Source organism: Lynx canadensis, chromosome C1, assembly GCF_007474595.2.
Source record: "Lynx canadensis isolate LIC74 chromosome C1, mLynCan4.pri.v2, whole genome shotgun sequence".
Taxonomy (NCBI): domain Eukaryota; kingdom Metazoa; phylum Chordata; class Mammalia; order Carnivora; family Felidae; genus Lynx; species Lynx canadensis.
The window spans coordinates 23,023,776-23,035,982 of NC_044310.1; the positions used below are offsets into that span (position 1 = coordinate 23,023,776).

Consider the following 12,207-nt stretch of genomic DNA (forward strand, 5'->3'; position numbering starts at 1 on the left):
CTCTAGAAAAGAACGTGTACAAAGCACACTGTCGTCGAGAACTTCACATCTAATTTATCACATTCTTAACATGACAACCCTGTAAGGTACATATTATTAATGATGAGAAGAGCAGGGGCCCTGGGCGACTCGGTCCGTTAAGCGTATGACTTCAGCTCAGGTCATGACCTCATGGTTCCTGGGTTCAAATCCTGCGTCAGGCTCTGTGCTGACAGCTCAGAGCCTAGAGCCTGCTTTGGATTCTGTGTCTCCCTCGCTCTCTGTCCCTTTCCCCGCTCTCCCTCAAAAACAAATAAACATTAAAAAAATTAATAACAATAAGAAGAATCAATCTATAGCTTACAGTATGCTAGAAATATCTCTTAAGTGCTTAACACTCTTTGACCCAGTGAATCCTCCTAATAATCCTGTGTACTGGACACTATTACAGATGAGGAAACCAGAGCACAAATTATTTGACTTGTTAAAATCACAGACCTACACTGCCAAGATTCAAACCCAAGCAATCTGGCGCCTATGTGGTAAAACAATGTGGGTCAGTAATTACCTGTGTCAGTTACATATGATACTGCACACACCCTCTGCCCACACCTAAGAAGGAGGGGACTCTGAGAGGGATTAAGTACCAGAATTCTGGTTACAGGTCTGTAACTCCCAACATGATCTTTTTCCACAGGGCCAAGGACTGAAGGACAGCAGGGAGAGCACTCTCAGAGAATACAGAAGACCAGACATTGAGTTACGTGAGTGCGTGACGTGTGTGTGTGTGTGTGTGTGTGTGTGTATGAGAAACTCCGGAAGTACAGGAGAAGACCAGACACCGGAGTTGTGAGCGTGGGAGCAAGCATGCGTGCACATGTGTAGGGAATGAGTGGAAGCGACAAGAAAAAGTTGTTGAGATTTTCACTGGGTCCCTTTCTTGATGCTGAATACCTGCACCATGGCTGGGCCCTAGTATGTGCTGCCCAATCTCCTTGCTCTATCCAATCTCTGTCTACTCGCTCCCCTGTGCTGAACATGTATTTATAGTGGGAACTACAAACCAGTCAAAATGGTGATGTTTGTGAATACAAGGTCTCAAATCTCTGAGTTGCTCAATATGTCAAAGCAGCTAAGAGTTATCCCATTTATACTGGGGGGGGGGGGGGGTAGAAATCCAAGATTGCAATGCCAGGGACCAAACCAGCCAAAGGCAATAGACTGAGGAAAGTTTCCTAAAGCAATTAATCAAATGTCAGGGAAAACAAATTTCTTCTGGAAATATAATTATGGGAATGGTAAATGGAGAATGATAGCTATATACAAAGACAAGGAACACTTTTAATCAAAATAAAGGGGAGATGGCTTCCTTGTATATTTTCTGGAGCCCATAAAAACTCCACTGGAGAGAAGTTAATTTCATGTAAAATAATAAACTTGCATCCAAATAACAGTAAACTATCCATACCAGGAAGAGTCCTACCAGGTCCACAACAAGGTACACAAAGAAACCAGACCAGAAAAAAAAAAAAACAAAAAAAACCCCACAGAAATATAGAGTAGAAAGAACAACTCAAGGGGAGAGTGAAAAGCAACTACAGTGTAGCCATCCAATCAGAAAAAAAAAACAAACAGTAAACTCTGAAAAGATGGAGACAAAATCAACAATTTAGGGGCACTTGGGTGGCTCAGTTGGTTGAGCATCCGACTCTTGATTTCCGCTGTCATGATCTTATGGTCGTGAGATGGAGCCCCGTGTTGGGGCTCTGTGCTGAGCGTGAAATCTGCTTAAGAGTCTTTTTCTCTCTCCCTGTCCCTCTCCCCAACCCACTCATGCTCTCTCTCAAAAAATTAGATAGATAGATAGATAGATAGATAGATAGATAGATAGATAGATAGATAGTATCAACCAACAGTTTATCACAATCCTGAGAGAGGGCAAAGATGGGGGACATTCCTGGGAAACTATAATACTCCTCCTTTCTCTGAGCTAGTGAGAATTATAGTCAAAGAGTAAGAAACTTCCATGTTCCAAAGAAACGAGAAAATTTAAGAAGAAAGATTCACTCATGAAGTTTTCATCCATGAAAATCCCAGGGAAAACTGAAACTGATAATGATTCTGATCATTAGAAGAAAAAAAGTAGTAGCTGAGTCCCTGCTTCTAATTCCCGACATACACACCACTTTACCACCGCTACGTCTCCGGACAGAGCGCTGAGCGAACCCCAACCCTGCCCGTGTGTCCCCAACATCCCCTCTGCCTTCACCAGCGTCTCAACACACCTCTCCCTGAGCCTCCCAACTTGAAGGACTCCGGACGCCCCCAGCCTTCGACCGCCATCGCCAACACCACCGCGATGCCCCGTCGTGTTGCGTCCTGTTGCGAACCGGAGGCGGTGGACGCCTCGCCTGGCTCAGAACTTGAGTCCTTAACAAAGATTCTCATTACCGAACTTTGTTCTCAGCGAGGGCAAGTGGCTCATCACTGCCAGACCGAGGCCAACACCTTCCCCTCAGATAGGGCAGAGGGAGTTCAGAGCCCAAAGGCTGAGGGTTCGCATCAGACGCACCCCGGGGCTCGCGGCACCGCCCAGCACAAACACAGCTGCGGCTCACCTGCTGGCTGGGCCTGCCCTGCGACTGTTCCTCCAGCCACGCACGGGCTGCTTCTGGGGCTTTCGGTGTCGCTCCCCCCACACACAGCACCTTGACATTTCAGATTTCCGTCCCTTTTCTCCTCACTCCTCCCTAGCCTGGACTTGCCCTCCCGCCAAGCCTCGGGCACGTGCTCTCGCATGCCCCCCCCCCGCCCGGCCCAGCTTTCCACGGCTCTTCCCCACGCTGCGCTCTGGGGGCAGGGACCAGTCTTCGTCCTCCCCGCGCTGGCGCCTGGCACAGAGCGGGCACCAGGTCAGTGTGCCAGGCCAGGCACTCGCTCAGTAAAAGGTGGTGGGATGAATGAATAAGAAGTGAAGGAAAATGGAAGGCGGGCTGGATAATCCAAGTTTGATTGGCCGGAGTGGTTAGTTCAAGTTGAACACAACAACAACTTACTAGTATTTTACTGGCTTTAATTCTTATCAAACAAAACTGTCTCTTGTAAAATTACACCTACTGAAGCCTGGTTGATGAAAAGAGTGTTTGAAACCAACAGCCTTATTAACAAAACACACTTGATCTACTATAAATTTACAAAATTAATCACACAGCTCATGCTTGCCATGCACAGAAAGGCAGCCACAAGCACCAAAGGAAACCGTAAAAGAAAACTAAAGACTGACAAATGTACACGATTCATACTACACGTGCCACGGAGAAACGTCGAACACCAAGAGAAAAGTTAAAGGGGAAACTTACAATTACCTGCTGGTCTGAGGGAATAAATTCAAGAGCTTTCTGGATAACACGGCAGCCATACATCTGCAGTGCCAATGACAGGACGTGGCCTCGAATGCGTTCTGCCAACGCCAGCTTCTGTTCAAGGCTGCCAAACTAGACATAATGTGTGGGTGAACACCATTACTTAGGTAGAAGGAAAGAAACCAGAGAAGGCAAAGCATCCGTTATTCTGTATCAACCACTGGCATAACCTCTTTTAGCTCTGTCACTAGGATTAATGAACTAAACCTTTTTGTTCAAAAAAAAATCTTTGTTTCTTCAAGGCAAGAGTTCTCAGCCTCTGACTGCAAGGAACCCTCTTTAATGTTGAAAAGCTTCTCACATACCCAACAACAGCAGTTTCACTACTAATACCCGCTAAACAAATATGGAATTCCTCAAAGCTGCCATTAATCCACTATTAAGTGAATTTATACTCCTATTAATTATAAGAGCATTTATACCTATTTACTCTAAAAATAGTAATACACGTGGGAAACATTGTTTATTGGAACTTTCGACAGTGTATAGGAAAGACTCAAGCACTTCTTGGAGCAAAGCTATGGCACTCAGGTGTCCAAGGCCCGTGGATTAGAAAGTTCCTCTTTCATCTACTGGAAACTTAACATAGGGACATCCTGTTTTGAAGTAGGGTTCTACATCACTCTAAGAATTGAAATGTTCTATTTACACAAGGCAACGGAGTCTGGGGGCACATTAGTTGAAGCAAGAGGTCAGGCTGCACAAGTGCCAAAACTCTTCCTAGAATGATCTCCCATTGCTGGCCTTTTATTTTCATCTGAACGGCATAATCATGCGAGTGAAGGAGACTTTATATATAATCAGCTTCCCAAACCCACTCATTCCCCACACAAGGGAACTACGGACCAGGGATGTTGTCTGAGCCAGGACGTTCTCTGGCTCGTCCCAAGTCATACAGCTATAATCCACTGTTCATTCGGCCACCTCTACCTGCATATTAACCTCTAGAGGTGGAGAGCTCTACATTTTTAGATCTGTGACAAAAGGGTCACAGAGTGAAAGCTGTTCTAAAATCAATAATGTAAGTCATTTTAAGTTGATTCCTTAGTGTATCGCTAACGAATCACTAACAAAAAAACTTAAGTCTTTATGAGAAAAGTTGGGAAGACAAAGGCTATGAGCCATTTTTTTTTAATCTTCATACAGACTGCATAAAACAAGATGCATAAAATTTACAAATTTCTTTTGATTGGGGAAGGTAATGTCCACTTCCGGCATTTTTCTCTGTACCAGACTCTTCTCAATGTTTCATTCCCTTCTGGATTTAGGACTTGGAATTGTTGGTATCAGTGTACCTGCCTTTCTGACACCAGTTTAGTGGTGGAAACAGACTTTAATCCAAAACTCTATTAATCCTTTCCAAAAACAACGGTAACAAGAGTGGATGTTATTCACAACAATAGAAGTAAATAAGAAACCAAAGCTGAAGGATCAGCTAAAAAGAAGCGTTTAATAATCTTTAGAACTATAGTTTAAAATAAAAAAAACACTACAGTCGACATCCAAAGATAACTCTCTAGGAATTCTAAAAACAAAAATTCATTTTTGGAACACGTGAATGGCTCACTCAGTTAAGTGTCCAACTCCTGATTTCGGCTCAGGTCATGGGTCTCACGATTCGTGGGTTCGAGCCCCACATCGGGTTCCGTGCCAACAACGTGGAGCCTGCTTGGGATTCTCTCTCTCCCTCTCTCTCTGCCCCTCCCCTGCTCGTGTTCTTGTTCTCTGTCTTTCAAAATTAAATAAACTAATTTTTTTCATCTTTTAGAACACTTTATCATGATCCTACTAAAATATCTTACAAAGATTATTTCCTCTAAAAATGACACGTTTAGCGAACTGATTATAACAATCAGAAGTAACGTGCTAGTTTCTAAATGGGGACAGCAGTTCTCCAAACACATTTTTAAAACAGACTGGCACATCTGTTTGGGTATTTAAATGATATACTGCTGCCGTATCGTTTAAATGGAGAAACATTTAAAAGCTCTTCAAAAAGACCACACACGCTTCATTTTGAGGACTGGAATGGGACTGCCATTCTAAAAACAGCTAATGAAAATCAAAATGCTCTGGAGATTCTCTAACGTCAAAGGATAGAAGGAACAAAGGCTTACTTCAAAGAACTTCTGAATGACGTAATTTCCGAACACATCCACCATTAGCTGGTAAGCGGCCTGGAGGATTTCATTGAAGACAAGCTGGCGTTCAGCTGGTGTGGCTCGCTCTAGTTTTAGCTGAATGAATCTGAAGTACAAAAGAAATGGCAATCCTAGCATCTCAGGAAGACTTGGGGAAATAAGGATTAGCTCAATTTACATAATGTATCGGTTCTGAAACTGTGTGTGTGTGCATACACGGGCACACACACACACAAGTGTCATTTAAATGAATTACTTGAAGGGCGCCTGGGTGGCTCAGTTGGTTAAGTGTCCGACTCTTGATTTCGGCTCAGGTCATGCATGATCTCACGGTTCTTGGGTTCGAGGCCCAACATCGTGCTCCTTGCTGACAGTGGGGGGAGCCTGCTTGGGATTCTCGCTCTCCCCGCCCCCCCCCCCCTTCCTCTGCCCCTTGCTCTCTCCCTCTCAAAATAAACTGAAACAAGGAGGGGGTCAGGAAAAGAGAGGGGGTTGAAGGTGGACAGAACACAGGGAGAACCCTACCTGACTTTTTCCTTTAGAAACGAGTCCCACATCAATAAACTGAGAGCTTACAGCCCTTACTGTCTTCTTTAAACTCATGCTAATACAAAGCAGTAGTCAGTCATGACGCGGAAGAGTTGTTATTTATGCCTGCAAATGTCTTCTGAAGTAGTAACTACTCAGTTTTCATTTTTCAGGTTCAGGTGACTAGGTAAGAAAAACCATGTTGTCTCTCAACCTGGTCTATAGGATCCAAATACAAGAAATCGCCCAGTCGCAAGATGGCAGAACTCAAAGAGGAGGTGGATTCTTTAGAAGCTGTTTCAGTGGGCACAGAGAGCAAGAAAGAGACATGGAGACAAATGGGAAGGAAGGACGGATGAGGTCACCATAATCAGGCTTTTTCCCCAGGACCAGGGTGGTCCCTTTCTGTGAAGCCCACTGGAACAGCCAAACGGGGAGAAGTAAACTCTGTGTTTTATACGGCAGCTTCCTTCTTCCCTCTCACCTCTATGCAGACTCTCTCACGTCTACAGAGCGGAACAACAAAGAAAAATGGTGGAGCTATCTTACTCCTGAGCAGGAGAAATCCAAACTTATATGTGAATAATGTCTCTTTAAGAACTAGACTCTTAATAGCGATTAAAATCGCAAAAGTGTGGGGACGCCAAGTGTCCAGCTCTTGATTTCAGTTCAGGTCACGATCTCATGGTTCATGAGTTCAAGCCCTGCATCGGGCTCCACCCTCACAGCTCAGAGCCCGCTTAGGATTCTTTCTCTCCCTCTCGCTCTGCCCCTCCCCCATGCACTTCCTCTCAAAATATATAAACTTAAAAAAACAAACAGTAGCAAAAGCATGCATGTATCTTCGTGTTAGTGTTTCTGTTCCTTAAATTACAGACCATCTGTGAGGTTCCCGTGAATTCGGAACACCACAATAAGGTAAAAAGGCTTGTTTTCAGCATGTGATCCAGATTACTAAACGGCTCTTTTCAATCACCCGGATATCTAGTGATTCTCACACCCACCTCCCTCTGAAATACATAATGGGAAGCACACCAAAAAGGCAAACTTTCGATTGCTTTACGGCAATTTACTAGCGTCTACCTTATCTGAGGCACGGAATTTAAGGCATTAAGATTTCAGTTACCTTAAGTGCCAAAGCCAAGTCCTCACCTGGACCCATGCTGGTCTTGGGAAAACTCCATTATATGCCCGGCAATCTCCCGCAGTTGTAAATTGGGGTACCGGTTATTTCGAAAATCTTCCAGAAGCCTGCTCCTGCCAGAGGGCATGACATCAGACATTCCATATCGCAACCGGGAGGAAGAAAACAGGGTGCTGCTGGGGCTGAAGAGACTGGAGGCACTGCTCGCGCTGCGGTACTTGGCTTCAGCGCCTGGAGCAGCAGAGATGTATCTTCCACTGCCATTTGTGAGTCCTCCTGTTGGTTACAGAACAGGAGAACTCAAGACTCGCTCTTAAGGAATTCTGTTTATGAGAGGAAAAAGCATCCCACACATGAAAGCCTGCATCATTTCTGATTTTGCTTCAATTCTGTTGCTTTCATGTTAAGATTCAACTCCATTCATGCCAGTTTTTATAAGGCCAACTCACCAAAGTAGGAAGAAATTTCTACTCAGTACAAAGACTGAGAGGGGGACGCTTTTGTCCACCGACAGCGCACTGCTAACGATAGACAGTGCAGCCCCTCGTAAGTAAAACGACCGGGGAAGTGCCTGCCCTGTGAACCAGCACCTGAGCACCAGAAATCCGAAAACACAACGCACAGAGACCTCAGTGGTTTTCTGCTCTGAGCTCTGGGGAGACTCCTGCCATCAGTGGAATGATCCCACTCCCACCGGAAACCCTTCCTCTAAAAAGGAAAAGGAAAAAAGAAAACAAACCAGAGTACCCAGACTGGTCTGTTTTATATAAAGAGCCTCCCGAAAAGCTTTCAAAGAATGGTTTTGCCACTAAACAGAAATCTGAAAATCACTAAGGCACCCCAGGCCGAGGAGGAGACACAAGGAGTCGGAAAAAAGGACATATGCTTCGCAATGGAAGGTTTTCAAGTTCTGCATCCGGAACGGGCAGCTCTTAGCACCTTCCAGTGGGGCACAGGCTGAAATGACTGCGACAGCGACAACTCTCCTGCCGCTGATACTGTGGTTTGAACTGGCAACACGGGAATAATAACTGTGAAGCCCTAGAGATAAAATAAAGACCAAAGGCTTATCAAAATGTAAAGCAGACTAATAAATTATTATGAGTAAAATAATAGAAAATAAATAAATAAATAAATAAATAAATAAATAAATAAATAATTATGAGTATATTTTTTTCAATATTCTTACTGGTTGTTTCTTAACTTTAGACTACACTATAAAAAAAGATGGGTTAAAAAAAAAAAAAAGCCCTTTTTGTGTGTCATTTTACCTCACTCCTTTCAAACCAAAAGGCAAAGTAGGTAAGAAACACCATAAAAGTCACAAAGAACACAGAGGAAAAACAACTCAGGATCCATGAGAAAAGTCACGCAGCGTGAACTGTCCATTAACATCTTCACGAGATGTTAACGAACGTCTGCTCTGGAGTTTAATGGCAGCTACGAAAAGATAACCAGCTTGGATTTCCCGGGCTCAGCTTCAAAGGCCTGGATCCCACAGAAAGTAACAGGACCAAAAGGAAAAGGCTTGATGTTACAATCTGTGAAACATTTACTGAGCATCTGTCCGATGCTAGGCACTACGCTAGAAGTGTTTCATACACACTTTCCACTGAATTCTCACTGTTATTTTCGACAAGGAGTTTTAAACTACCATGTATGTACCAGATGACTAGGGTGAAATGCTCACCCCAAGATACAAAACCCAAGATGATCATGGCTAGAATGTTACAGAACTCGACTCTAGAATAAGTGCCCTTGCAGCCATGTGAGACTCATTTTCAGACTCAGTTATATCAAGTTTTCTTGTTCTAAAGGACTCTTTAAGGAAAGAAAAGAGAGAAGGTTTATAAGAATAGAGAAGGGTAAGGAGCCACACATGGCTGTTCTTTATTCCATTTCGGAAACAATTCTTTCTTCCCTGTCCTGAGACTGGGGAGAAATGGGCAAAGAGGTGAAAATCAAGTTAAGTCAGTGGCAGTCCTACAGAGTGTGGGAACAGCAAGGAACATGCTTCAGAAGAAAGAATGGCATACACAGAATTCTGAAAATAATTTAAAGATATTTTAGGAACCTGGTCACTAACAAAGGTACTTAGGGGAAAATAGTAAGTCAACAGAGAAACAGAACCAATCTCCTAAAAAAGCCATCCAGATATGGATGACAAGTATAAGGAAACCTGAACGGTAACTGGCAAATTGCAATTAACGCAGAGTGGATGGCCTCCAGAGTTAAAACTGGAAGAGGACCCAGTCAGAGGGGAACCCCCACAAATCTTCGATCTCTGAGAGGCCAACCAGGTTCCACAATAAATATGAGGGAAAAATGTTCTCAGGCTTAATTAAGTAAAGGGAAAAGAAACAATTTTGAAATAGGCCAGAGCACTCTGTTCTTAAGCAGGCCTGACCTCTGGGGAAACTGGTTAACCAGAGCATAATATGCTGGGTTATCAGAGACCGACTGACCTAGGAAAGAGAAATATACAACTCCAGCTTATTCAAACCATCCTGTCCCACCAAAAAGGGGAGAAAAAAACTGAGAAGCCCTTGTGAAGTTGGAGATCACTAAAAGAGCCCCAACCACAGGACTACAGAACGCTCCCCTCCCCCAACAGCTCACAACATTACCAAAAGCCTATTTATAGCAGTCCTGTTTACCTAGCACATCATACCCAGCTCTCAAGAAAAAATTACAAGACATACAAAAAGTCAAACAACACAATGTAAAGAGAAAGAGTAGGCATCAGAGACATACAAGGCAGGGATACTAAAGTTACCAGACTGGGAATTTTTTTTTTCCCCAGAATGGGAATTTAAAACAACCACAATGAATCTGCCATGGGCTCTAACAGATAAAGTAGGCAGCATCCACGAACAGATGGGCAACGCAAGCAGAGATGGAAATCCTAAGAACCAAAAAGAGATGTTAGCAATAAAAAACGCTGTGACCAAAATGAAGAATTCTTTGATGGGCTTGTTAGTAGACGAGGCACAGATGAGGGAAGAATCTCTGGGCTAGAGGAAGTATCAACAGAATCCCCAAAAACCTAAAAGTAAAGAGAATAAAGACTCAGAAAACCAGAATCAAATTATCTGAGGAAAATTACAAAAGGTGTAACATACACATAATGGGAAGATCAGAAGGAGAAGAAAAAGAAACAGAAAAAATATCAGGAACAACAACCACCAAGAATTTCTCCAAATTAACGTCAGACACCAAGCCACGGATCCAGGAACTTGGCAAACACTAAACAGGATAAATGCCCCCAAAACTACACCACCACACATCATCTTCAAGTCATAGAAAATCAAAGATAAAGGGGGCGAAACACTGAAAGAAGCCAGAGTGGGGGGAAACACCTTACCTAAAAAGGAACAGAGATAATTACATCTCACTCCGCCTCAAAAAGCACACAGGCAAGAATAGAGTGGAGTAAAATATGTAAAGTTCTGAGAGAAGAAAAGCCACAAATCTAGAACTCCATATCCTGCAAAATTGTGCTTCACAAGAGCAAAGGAGAAATAGACTTTCTCGGGCAAACAAACACTGAGGGAATTGGCTGCCAGCAGATCCACCTTGCAAGAAATCTTTAAAAAAAAAAAAAAAAAAAAAAAAAAAAAAAGGTTCTTTGGAGAAGAGTAAAAATAAGTTCTTTGGAGAGAAGTAAAGAATAATATAGGTCAGAAACTGATCTATATAAAGAAAGGAAGAGCATCAAAAAAGGAACAGGTGAAGGTAACAAAAACTTTCATTTCTATTCTTAGTTGATAACAGCCTGTTCAAAATAATAATAGCGACAATGCATTCAGTGAACGCTTATGCTTAGATATGTGAAATGCTGGGTATGCTCATATGTAAGTGAAATGAGTAACAGCACTGAAACAAGGGACAGAAGAAAGGAACTGGGATTTTATTATTGTAAGGTACTCACAGTACATGTCAAGTGGTATAACCTTATTTGAAAGTGAGCCTGCATCAGTTATAGATGACAGAAAAAGAGTGGAAGACAACACAGGAACAAAGAACAAAGGCAACAAATAGAAAACAGAAACAAATATCGGAGATATTGATCCAACTGTATCAATAATCCCTTTGAATGTCAAAGGTCTAACAGCAGCAATTAAGATTGTCAGAGTAGGTCAAAAAAGCATGACCCAGCTAGATGTCGTCTACAAGAAATCGACTTTAAAAATGAAGACGCATACAGAGAAAAAGTAAATGGATGGAAAAACTACACTGCGCTAAACTAAATTAGTGCGTACTTCAGTTGTTTTCTGCAAGTATATGAAAAGGTTTTCTGCCAGCAGCCATCTAGTTTTCCACCCTCTTGCTATCTGGAATGTTCTCTTCCATTTGCTTTTTGTACTCACACATCTAATACTGTGATCTAATCTACTGTGATCTAATTCTACTGGGTAAAACCCCGCCTTCTTCACCTTTAAAGAAAAATTCCCAAGGCCCCCAACATCTAGCTCTGGGTTTAATACAGGCAAGGCAACACCACTCACCAAAATGTTTATAAGTTCTCCCCAACCAAACCACTCCCTAATACTAATACCACAGCCAGCTAGCCCTAAATTAAAATAAGCCTAAAATGAATTATCTTCAGTGCATATGACTGAGTCCAAAATAAGTTAATTTTCACATGGTTAATTTTACAGAAGACAAGTCACTTTCAAAGAACTAAGTGAGCAATCACAAAACACTCCATTACCTTTTAGAATGGAGAAGCATGAAAAGGCACACCCATGACTAGTAAACAATCTGAAATTAGTACGAGTGACTGAACAATAAATTAGAAACATCTCTTGCAGTTCAGGCAGGGACAGAGAAAACCATCTTGTGTTTGAACTTTGCTTTTCTTAAAGGACTAAGTACCTACAACCCTGAATTTAAAGAATAGCAAGAATTCATTTTAAGAAGATAGGAATTCTATCATGACATAATACTAAACGCTTGTATTTTTTTGCCCTGGACAGATAGATCATGAACT

At 42.6% G+C, this 12,207-nt stretch overlaps 1 protein-coding gene and 1 non-coding gene across 23 annotated transcripts in view; both read right to left on the reverse strand.

Annotated features, from left to right (window-relative positions):
* PUM1 (pumilio RNA binding family member 1) overlaps nt 1-12,207 on the reverse strand; it is a 135,324-nt gene that overhangs the window by 15,047 nt on the left and 108,070 nt on the right. For 16 of the 22 annotated variants that reach the window (XM_030327973.1, XM_030327974.1, XM_030327977.1 and 13 more), the window contains 3 exons: nt 7,223-7,490; nt 5,519-5,648; nt 3,339-3,473 (listed from right to left, as the gene is read on the reverse strand). In XM_030327973.1, coding sequence (XP_030183833.1) covers nt 3,339-3,473; nt 5,519-5,648; nt 7,223-7,490 — 533 coding nt within the window. The remainder of the gene's footprint in view (nt 1-3,338; nt 3,474-5,518; nt 5,649-7,222; nt 7,491-12,207) is intronic. The other 6 variants (XM_030327967.2, XM_030327978.1, XM_030327972.1 and 3 more) reach the window with 1 other exon arrangement.
* Nucleotides 2,390-2,474, reverse strand: LOC115522630. Its single transcript, XR_003971516.1, has one exon. It is a non-coding gene; the product is annotated as a small nucleolar RNA SNORD103/SNORD85 (small nucleolar RNA).